Source organism: Anolis sagrei, chromosome 1 (genome assembly GCF_037176765.1).
Source record: "Anolis sagrei isolate rAnoSag1 chromosome 1, rAnoSag1.mat, whole genome shotgun sequence".
Classification (NCBI taxonomy): Eukaryota; Metazoa; Chordata; class Lepidosauria; order Squamata; family Dactyloidae; genus Anolis; species Anolis sagrei.
Window position 1 is genome coordinate 182,818,894 of NC_090021.1, and position 11,230 is coordinate 182,830,123.

The 11,230-nt window shown below is 42.5% G+C and overlaps 1 protein-coding gene across 3 annotated transcripts in view; it reads right to left on the minus strand.

The window, feature by feature from the left end:
• Positions 1-10,749, minus strand: part of GLS (glutaminase) — a 73,059-nt gene extending 62,310 nt beyond the window's left edge. For 2 of the 3 annotated variants that reach the window (XM_060780640.2, XM_060780632.2), the window contains exon 1: positions 10,400-10,749. In XM_060780640.2, the coding sequence (XP_060636623.2) occupies positions 10,400-10,704 (305 nt within the window). In that variant the 5' untranslated portion in view covers positions 10,705-10,749. The remainder of the gene's footprint in view (positions 1-10,399) is intronic. The other variant, XM_060780623.2, reaches the window with a different exon arrangement.
• Between the last annotated feature and the right edge of the window lie 481 nt (positions 10,750-11,230).

Below are 11,230 nucleotides of genomic sequence, written 5' to 3' on the forward strand. Positions count from 1 at the left end.
AGATTTTGGAATACCTGATTTTGCACATACACAGTGTATAAGGGATGGCGGGAAAGTGGGCCAGTCACACGTCCAGAGCCTGCTGAGTTTTTCCTCAAGGAACCCTATCGGTGGGGGGGGGGGGGGGGGTGGTGAGGGAAGATCTCAATTTTACAGGAGGCACCTGTAAAAAGCAAATGTTCTGAAGCTTCCCTGGCACAATTACTCAGGAAAGGAGGGGAAGAAATAATAGTAATAATAATAATTTTATTTCTGACCTGCCACACCCCGTGGCTTGAACCAGGAGGGCGCCTCATTGCCCCTGTGAACCTTTTTAATTTTCTCTGGGCTGGATTATAGGTAGTTAACAACAAAGTCATAACACAGCAATTTCCAGGATGATCACCACCCTGGCAAGCATGAAAGTGTCTGGGACATCTGCTTTTTATAGGGGCCTTGTGTAAGTTGAGTTCTCCTTCTCTTCCCTCTTCTCATTCCCCCTTTAGGGCAACTAAAGGAAAAATTCAGTGGACACTGGACATTTGACTAGCCCTCTTTCTCCAAAGGGCAGCTGGAGGCAAAACGTCTGCTGAGTGTTTTTCTTTCCTGTGTAAGAATTGTAAAACCCATTTCTCCTGGCATCAATGAACCCATCTGCCATGCAGTCCTTTAAATTCATATTAATTTTGGCAACCAAGGGCCATGTCACATTCTTTTCATAGCACATAAACTTCTCCAGATATAAGAGTGCTACTTACTGTGCAAGCTACACTATGCTACTCCCCTTAGGCACAAATATGGGAAAGTCCTCCAAGAATCAAGGGAACTACGTGTTTTTCAAATGTTTAACAGAACAGTGTCAAATTTTCCAATGTAAATAAAGGGCATAGGGAGGGGTAGGGAAACATTTCTACCATAGAAGAATGGAAAAATCAATCAGGAACTCTCCTATTTTCTGAACTGACTTTCAAATACATACTATTAGATGTAATATTATGACTGTGGAAGCAAACTGAAAGCATGGCCTGCAGGCACAATTTAGTCAAATTAGAATGAGGCGGAAGAAAAAGATATACAGATAGAAAAGATGGTAAGCATCTTTGAATATAGGCACAAGACCTCCAGCAAATTCAGACAAGTGATCATAAATGTTTCTCTACCCTGATACAGTGTGTAAGGCCGCTGTTAGAACAGCCTTACCTAATCTGGTATGGTCCCATTAGTCCCATCTAATATAGCCAATGCACGGGGGAAGTAAAACATGTTGTCCAAAGCATTTATTTTGATGGCATCTTACTGGGGAACACTATGTTATGCTGTTGAGATACTGAGCTGAGAGAAACATTAGATATCAGGCCCCCAGATGTTGTTTGGATCCAAGTCCTAACAGTCCTAATCAACATACCCAAATAGTTAGGCATTCTGGAAGTTACAAGGCCAAATAGCTTCATGATTTTAACTCTTGTCCTGGAAACTTGATTATACCTTTCGCCAATAATTATTTCCCACATAATCTAGATCATATAGTAGCTGATGATGGAAGGGACAATTAGATATACTAACTAGATAGAGCTCCTTGAAGGAAATATGGATATAAAAATAATAAACCAAGCACTTTCACAGGGAATCCATAAATTACATCCAGTCTTAGTAACAAAAAATCATTTCTATTAGGTCACAAAATGGCAATATCGGTCAAAATAAACAATTCTGTACCTTAACCACAAAAAGACAAAATTCTCCATAGGTTTGACTTCTATGGAGGTTTCTTTTGAAAACTAAACAGTGCCCCCATTTTATTGGCATGATGCAACCAAGCCCTGAACATGTGTTTTCAAAATACATGTACCTCTTTTCTAAATTTATTTATATACTACTATATATATATAAAGAAAGCTACTCAAGAAAGCTTCTCAAGTACGTCTAGCGGGACGAGAGACAGGGCCTTCTCTGTGGTGTCCCCTCGGCTATGGAATGCCCTCCCTAGAGAGATCAGATCAGCATCTTCCTTGTTGACATTTCAGAAAAAGTTCAAGACAGTTTTTTGAGCAAATTTTTGCAAATACAGAGTAGCGGTTATGGGACAATGGGACAACCATATGATGGGACTGGACAATGTTTAAATACGGATTTCTTAATTGACTTCATTTTATTGCTATAGTTATGATTTTATGTATGTTAATGCTTTTAAATTGTACTTGTGCTCTGTGGCATTGAATCTTGCCTTGTAAACCGCCTTGAGTCACCCAAGGGCTGAGAGAGGCGGTATATAAATATAGTAAATAAATAAATATTTCTTCCTTCCCTGCTGCAATTCCCCTATACATTATTTTATTTATTTTTTTCTGTTTTCTTTTCTATGTGGAAAGGGAGTGGGAAACAGAGATAGTTGCATTGCAGACTGAAAATGGAATGACCAGCTCTCTACCTCCAGCTCAACAAGGAAATGTCCCATGTTCCTAGAAAGGAAGGGAGATGAAAGAAAAGAAATCCTTGACACTGATGTTGACGAACTAAAAAATTCAAATCCTCTCTCAAAAGTCTACTCCATAATTTGCTACTCAATGTAATTTCCCTCCTTGAAGGATTCTCACACTGCAAGATGTTGGTTCTTACAGGAAAAGAGTAGGACACGATCTCTTCAAGACTGTTGATGAGCTACTAGAACACTTATGAAATACTTTAAACAGCAAGGAAAACGAACACAATGTAATCATTTCAAAATCTTTTCGAGAAAAATATCCCAATTCAGTTTATTCTTGGGAATTCACAGTATTTCCTTATAGGTCTTGTAATTGTGGGAAGGGCACATTGTTTAAATTTTACATGAATTTGAGACCTATAAACAATGGTTGATTTTGTCCACAATAAATTGAGTTGGGTTACTCTTCCACTGAAATACACATGCCCTTTCACCTAATTGCTTCAAGGGACACTGTTGGTGAGATTAATCAGAACATCTTGGTGACTTCAGATAGTCCAGGACTGTTTGTTGTATAGGTGAAAGAAGAGGAAACGTAACAAAATCCCAGATAAATTGAACAGCTATTCAGTACTCTTGGAAATCTTATCATGCAAGTTACAGTTGTTTATATTTACATATATTAACTATTCATTTTCACATATACATACTTCAGTGTATAGGGCTGGATCCAGACGTCCTCTTGCTCATGGCAGACTCAATGAAATCAAATCATGTTGATTCCAATGAGTCTACACTAAGCACAACTGCATCTGGATCCAGTTCATACCGTTCTTGGTCGGTGCAACCTAAACCTGCAAATTAACCATTTCCGATATGATTTATTTGATGGTTAGTTCTATTTCAATACCCAAAGGGCTGTGAAAGCAAGGATGCTCATAATTCTTAAATATCAAAAAGAAAATAGAAATCATAGAAGTATGGTTTAAAACAGGTTGTGGCAAGACAACTAGTTAGGTAAAGCTGCAATTATTTATTTATTTACGACACTTCTATCCCGCTTTCTCTAGCCAGGAGAACTCTAGTTACTTCAATTTACTTAGGGTTTGATTTAGTTCAACATACTATTCCCAAATCAAATCCTTAAGAAATGTTGCAAAAAAATCACACATAATGATTATGTAATTTGCAGAACTGTATGAAAATCACAGTAGTAAATGCATAAATATTGTATTTAAAGTGGTACCCAGCAGAATTCCACTGGGATTAATGGTAGGTTTGAGCCCACTCAACAGCTTATCATCCAACATGCTAACAATATAAAATCCGGAGGTTTCAAATATGCTAGGGGATATACCGTATATTAATAGATGTCATCAAGGGGAATTAAAAAGTGATATATTCAGGAAAGTTGCAAGTATGTAACATGGAAGGATATATAAAGTAAGAAAATTAAAAGAGATTAGCTAATAGATTCAACAAGATTTTAAAATGTCAAGGTAAACATTTCTGCTGTTGACAAGAACCACTATTTAAACTACTGAGGATCAAAGTTAAACTGAATTTTAGGAATTTTATCCTAATTACATATATACACAGTGCTGAAACATTTTGCCTTGTTGAAGTCCTCTTTTGGGCTCCACCCAGACAACAGAACAGTACCTGGAACTTTTATGAAGAAGCTTGACATCGTTGAAGTACTTAAAGCAGGAATCCCTAAACTAAGGCCCGCGGACCGGATGCGGCCTTCCAAGAACATTTACCCGGCTCCCACCCTAAGCTTTAGACTGGGGTTTACCCTAAGTCTGAAACGACTTAAAGGCACACAACAACAATCCTATCTCCCTTATGACATCCACCCCTGTAAAACTTGTGGCCATCTCACTCACCACCATGCCATGCCCTTATACTGGCATAGTTACCCTAACCAAATGAACCAAAGCCATAATTTTCATCTTTCCCCTATAAAAAACATAATCAGTAATAAAATTAATCTGACAATAGTATGCTTAGTTCTTTTCAACTGCAAAACTACCTAATGCAGGCCCGCACAACATACTGCCCACAGGCCGGGTGCGGCCCGCTCAAGGCTTCCCTTAGGCCTATGAGTGCACTCAAGTCCTACTCAGCCTTGCATTGTTTCGAAATGTGAGGCTGGGGGAAAGGTGGAGGGGCTTCCCCTTTTGCGTTTGGCCCTTTGCATGGCCCCCTGCCCGCCCGATCAGGTAGACATGTGAAGGGCTGAGCCCGCTTCTCACTTTCACACCATTCCCATTGAAACAATGCGAGGCTGACGAAAGGAGGGCCCCTCCCCCTGCAAGGCTCAGCCCAGGCCCCTCCCCAGCTTTGAACTGTTTCCATGGGGAAAATTCAAGGGTGGGTAAGGGGGAGTCCCTTCAGGGCTTGCTGAAAGGGTAGGTTGTGCAGGCCTGCTCTAAATGGGAGGAGGAGTTGAAAAGAAAACTACAACCTCTATGGTTGTCAAACCAAGGATAACGTAGATCCTGAAACCAGTCAGCCTTCTTATTGTATTTAAACAGCCCCCAAACCTGTTCTGGGATTTGCAATGTAGTCATCCACACAGTGAAACCGCTTCTTTCTGTGCTGGTAGTCAGTGTGTTGGTAGTCAGTGTAGATGTGCTTTTAGAAGCTAAAGATTATCTCTATCTGATTTACTATGAAAAATATACTTATCTAACTAATAATCTGGCATTTAAAATTGAAGTACTTTTTTTTCCAGAAGGGAAAATTTAAACAGAAAAAAATGGTTGAGCACTTTCCTAAGGTTCCCTCTGATTTAAGAATGAATTGAGAAGGATACTTGCAGTTCTAATGTGAAGGGGAGACATGTCAGTGTGTATACTGAATTGCACACTATCAGGAAGAAAACATTCTCAGAAGGCAGAAGCAGAACTGTTCAGATAGAGCATTGCTCCCCTGTGTACTGTAGGATTTCAGCTTTTTCTTAACATATATCTCCAGCCGACTAAGTGAATAGCGAAACTTTTGTATTTATTTGCAGGTGAGAGAAAACATACACACACCTACAATCTCAGCAAATCTGTGATGATACCTAGAGGAAAGATTCCACTCACTATGTGTCTCTTTTGCTGGTACAGAGGAACAGCCAAAGAATGACTAATTCAGCTAGAAGAGACTGCAAGCTACATGCAGTCTTCAGATATAACATTTTGTCGTAAAAGACAGATGGTCAAACTCATATGTCATGCTCAGTTTTAGACAGGATATGTATATGTCAAGCTCAGTATTAGACTAAGAGAGGAAAACTGATTCAAGGAGAATTAGGGATGACACAGCAAGGGATAGGACATCTGAAGGGCATATTTCTTTACTCCTACACACTAATAAACCTCCAAGGGCAGACAATAAGATTCAGCCAGCCTTCCCTATTTGCTTGGACTGGGGCACAGGACCCCTGCGAAAGTGGAAAACCCACAGATTAAAAGACTGTCATTTTTAACCTGGGAAAACTAGGTCCTCACGTTTAACTCTATGGTCAACTTCTGGCAGAAACTAACCAGAGTTGCACTAGAGAACTAAAGATTCCTAGAGACCATATTAATAAAATTTGTAAACGTCAACAGTACTGACCAAAATGAGAATACACACTGTTTTTTAAATCAGTTCTGTACATATTTACTAACCCAAGAGAACAGCTAATTCCTTATTCCATAAACATGACAAAAATGGTTAAATACTCTTCTTTAGTCAGTAATCATGAATGTGTTTACTATAAAATAGGTCAAGGGGAACACAGTGAGACATTCGCAATAGAGGACACAAGAGAAAACCTTCCCAGTGGCTGCTCCCACTTTGTGAAACACTCTTTTATGGGAGGCTAGGTTGGCCCCCTCCTTGCTTTCCTTTTGCCAAAATGACTTTTTTTGTTTAAGCAGGTAGGGAAGCCTCTTATGGGGATGTGTGTTTTACTATTTTTTTAAAAGACCCTTTACATATGTTTTAAATAATTTTATGTTTGATGAGATGGTTTTTATTGTTTTTACAATGCTGTTGTTAAAGGTTTTAAAATTGATTCTCTTTAATAGCCAACTTGGGAGAAAAATGGTATACACATATAAAAATAGACAGCTATCAGCCATCTTCTGATTATACATAAAAAGCAATATCCAGGGTTGCTATTCAGGAAAGAAATACCGCACCTGAATATTTTGATATGAGTGATGAATACATTTGTTGGCATGACTTCCGTGACTATCAGCACTGTTTAATTTTCAAAATAAAAGGTATAGAGGTGTTGTATGCTTTCAGATAATTTCCAATTTGCGGTGACCCTATCAAAGGGTTTTCTTGGCAAGATTTGGGGCTCATCTACACTTGCCAGTTCATCTGTACACTCCTTTGGAGCTGCCCCAGTGCAGTAAGGGAGCATCTCTGAAACTGTATGAACATCCACATGGCAGCTTGGGCCAAGGACACATTACCATTGGCCACACGCAGCTCCCTGCCAGAGGCTTGCTGGCAACATCTCATTTTCTGGTCAGATGTCTGAGCGCCCTGTTGTCATGACCTCACCTGAAGCAATGTTGCCAGCAAATCTCTGGTACAGAGCTATTTGTGCCCAGCAATGCAGTGATGGGTTCATGGAGGTCTGGATAATAGATAGGAGTCGGATTCAGTTGATCCAGTTGTTCAAAAGTCCATCATTATTCTGTTTCCCCTTGAGCCACATGAATGACTAGGTACAATGTTTCTGCTGCAAATCCATCATGTAGAACTGAATCCATATAATCTGCCCTGTGTAGATACATCCTTGGTCAGAGGAAATTTGTCTTTGCCTTCCTTTGAGGCTGAGGCTGTGACCTGCCCAAGGGGACATAGTGAGCATCTATGGCCCAGCGAGGACTTGAAACAGAAACATCAAATGCAACCAATTTCACTCTATGACCCTGGATGTCCACTGCTTAAGAGATCAAAGCTCCTCTTTTTAATAATTTGGTCACATCAAGAAGCGCCCAGCATTATTCCTGCATTGAACAAGGGACTGTATGGCCTTATTATATGTTTCCATTGTTGTACAGATTAGACAGAAAACAGTGCCTGGGATTTGGTAGATCCTTTAGCAAAAGTTATTGTTTATTGTCTTTTTGCCTTACTGTTCACTTTCAAGACTCATTTCAATTTTGTGTTGCACATGGAAAATACCATAAAGCCAATAGTTCAGTCCTATCCAAGACTATGTGCTCTGAGGCTTCTTCCAGCTATCATTCATTGGTAACGTCTGAAAGTGACACTTGAGGTGCATCTACACTGTAGAATTATGATGCAGTTGTACAAGGTCTTCAGCCTTCTTCTCCACCAGTGTGCTGGTGCCTCACCAAACTACAACTCCCATGATTCCCTAGCATTGAGCCATGGCAGTTAAAGCAGTGTCAAGCTGCATTCATTCTAGAGCAAAACGTGCACCCCAAGTCAGGCGAGAATGACATGTGGTGGTGATACTTGACAGTTAATGGCAGCTAATTGTTAAGTATCAGTAATGCTACTGAGTTTCTTTTCACCAGTACAGGCAGTCTCCAAGTTATGAACAAGATTAGTTCAATAGGTTTGTTCTTAAGTTGAATTGGAACAGGTACATTTTAAGTGTAACTCCAGCCAAACATATTAAGCTTTGGATAGTATAGGGAACATGTGTGTGGAGTTTGTTTTGCTGTCTGTGCCCATTCAGAAGATTTCACCTCACTTTCTGTCCCTGGATTTTGAAAAAAAAAAAAAAAGGCTTGTTGTGGAAACAAGGATTGGTGAGAAAGCTTCGGTGGAGACATCTTTTCCCCATGAGAGTAACTCTTACAGAAGTGAGTTTTCCTTCTGAGGGGAAGATTTCTCTCACTTCCTGTTGTTAGGTGTAAGTCGTTTGTAATTCAGGGACTGCTTGTAATCTAATAAATAATATATACACTGCTTTTACAACTAGCATCCCTTTGGACAACTGGACCATGGGAGTCTTCAGCACAAACAGTAGTTTGTGTGTTTTCATTAATGGCATTAAAAGTTTGTCACTTTTTTGTGTGAAAACCTCCCTGAATCTCCTTGGGGAGATAGGGCAGGTTATAAATAAAGTATTACTATTAATATATTATAATACTGCCATACAGTCCAGTTCAAAGCAGCTATGGTGGGCTTTTCTGCCTTGATATTCTGAGTACTATGTGTGGAAAGGCCCAAAGTCAACACTATGCTTTTATTAATTGTTTATGCTTTTATTAATTACTCTGTATTTTTTTAATTTATTTATTGTAAGTTATATTGATGTTGTTGTGCTTTTGGTTTGGTTTGTGTTTTTATCAATGGCATTGAATGCTTGCCACTTTTTTGTGCAGAAACCACTGTGAGTCCCCTTGGGGAGATAGGACAGGTTATAAATAAATTATTATTATGGGTTAAACCCTTGTGCTGGCAGGACTGCTGACCGAAGAGTCAATTATTCAAATCCAGAGAGCAGGCTGAGCTCCCGTCTGTCAGCCCCAACTTCCCATGCGGGGACATGAGAGAAGCCTCCCACAGGATGGTAAAACGTCAGGGCGTCCCCTGGGCAACGTCCTTGCAAGTGGCCAATTCTCTCACACCAGAAGCAACTTGCAATTGCTCAAGACACAAAAATATTATATTATTATTATATTATATTATAATTATTAAAAACCCAACAAGATGAGTCCACAGCAGATGCTCTGCTGGCTGTTGAATTGGATCACATGTCGGACACTTCCCAAGTGTCTAGCACTGTGTGATGTATCAGCGAATAATGTGTGCAGATCCCAGTAAGGTGGCCTTATCATCATCATCATTATTATTACACTACCATATAACCCAGTTCAAAGCATATAATGTGGGATTTTACTCAACTGTGTGGAAGGCCCCAGTACAAATCAGATATTGTGGATGACCTGTCTTGATATTCTGGGTTGTGTGGCTGTGTGGAAGGGCTCAGAGTCAACACTGCCATATAACCCAATTCAAAGCAGATACTGTAGGATGATCAGCCTTGATATTCTGGGTTGTGTGGAAGGGCTCAGAGTCAGCACCGCCACATAACCCAGTTCAAAGCAGATATTGTGGGGTTTTCTTGATATTCTGGGTTGTGTGGAAGGGCTCAGAGTCAGAACTGCCATATAACCCAGTTCAAAGCAGATATTATGGGGTTTTCTTGATATTCTGGGTTGTGTGGAAGGGCTCAGAGTCAGCACTGCCATATAACCCAGTTCAAAGCAGATATTATGGGGTTTTCTTGATATTCTGGGTTGTGTGGAAGGGCCCAGAGTCAGCACTGCCATATAACCCAGTTCAAAGCAGATATTATGGGGTTTTCTTGATATTCTGGGTTGTGTGGAAGGGCTCAGAGTCAGCACTGCCATATAACCCAGTTCAAAGCAGATATTATGGGGTTTTCTTGATATTCTGGGTTGTGTGAAAGCGCTCAGAGTCAACACTGTCTTATAACCCAGTTCAAAGCAGATATTGTGGGGTTTTCTTGATATTCTGGGTTGTGTGTAAGTGTGGAAAGACTTAGAGTCAACACTGCCATATATCCCAATTCAAAGCAGATATTGTGGGATGATCTTCCTTGATATTCTGGGTTGTGTGGCTTTGTGGAAAGCCCTGATGTTGCCTGGCCCCACTTGGACTGCCTGTGACTCAACGCTTTGGCATCCTGGGAGTTGCAGTTCCACCTTTCCTTGCCGAAGAGTGCTGGCGGTGTCTACAACTCCCAGGGCCGCGTACCATTGGCAGTTAGGAGGAAGAGTGGGCCAATTCTACAGTCTCCAAAAAGGCCACATGGCTGGCCTGAGAGAGAGAGAGAGAGGAGGCGGAAACTTCAATTGCTGCCGTCCAAGAGGCACAAGGCGGCGGCGTCCTGTCACATGCCAAGGGAGGGAAGGAAGACAGACAAACAGACAGAGCATCCTTCCCCTCCAAAGCCCCCTCCTCCCTTCCTTCCTTCTCACCCTCCTGAATACTCACTCGTCCCCCAATCCACCGGCTTCCTGGCCTGGGCCCGCGCTGTGGCCGCCGTTGTTGCTGGGCGTTTCCAAAGAGGAGGAGGAGGCGGAGGCAGGCGGCGGGCCTTTGCCGGGCTCCTCCAGGATCCCCTCCGAGCGGGTGCACATGGAGCGAGGCACGAGGCGCAGGGAAGGCGCCGGGCGGAGCCACCGCAGCTCCGGAGGCCTCCGGCAGCAGCCCCCGCCCGTCACCGCCACCCCCGGCGGCCCGCCCTGGCTCAGCCGCAGCAGGTCCCTCAGCAGCGCCGGGCTCCGGAGCCGCATCATCGCGCCGAGGTCCTCTCCCGCCGCCGCCTCGGAGGGAAGTGGCCGCGGCTGCCCGCGCGTCGCTCGCGCGCCCCGCCGGCCCCGCCCCCCAAGCCGCGCCATTGGGTAAAGCGTCAGGCGGTCTGGGAGCGGATTGGTCTCCACGCGCGCCCGTCTCCAGAGCCTGGCCCTGTCAGGGAGAGAAAGATGTGGCGCACTTGGAGCTGGGCCCAGCCAGGCTGAGGGAGGGGAAAGAAGGGGCGCCTCACAGGCAGGGCTGAGGGGAAGAAAAGTTTGCATCCAGTATTCTTGTGGTTTTGGGCCCTGCCTTCCCACAAAAATGTGCCACACACACAGGCCCCTTCCACACAACTGTCTAAAATCCCCATTGAACTGGATTAAATGGCAGTGTAGACACAGGGCCCTTCCACACAGCCATACAACCCAGAATATCAAGGCAGACAATCCCACAATATCTGCTCTGAACTGGGTTAAATGGCAGTGTAGACTCAGGGCCCTTCCACACAGCCATACAACCCAAAATGTC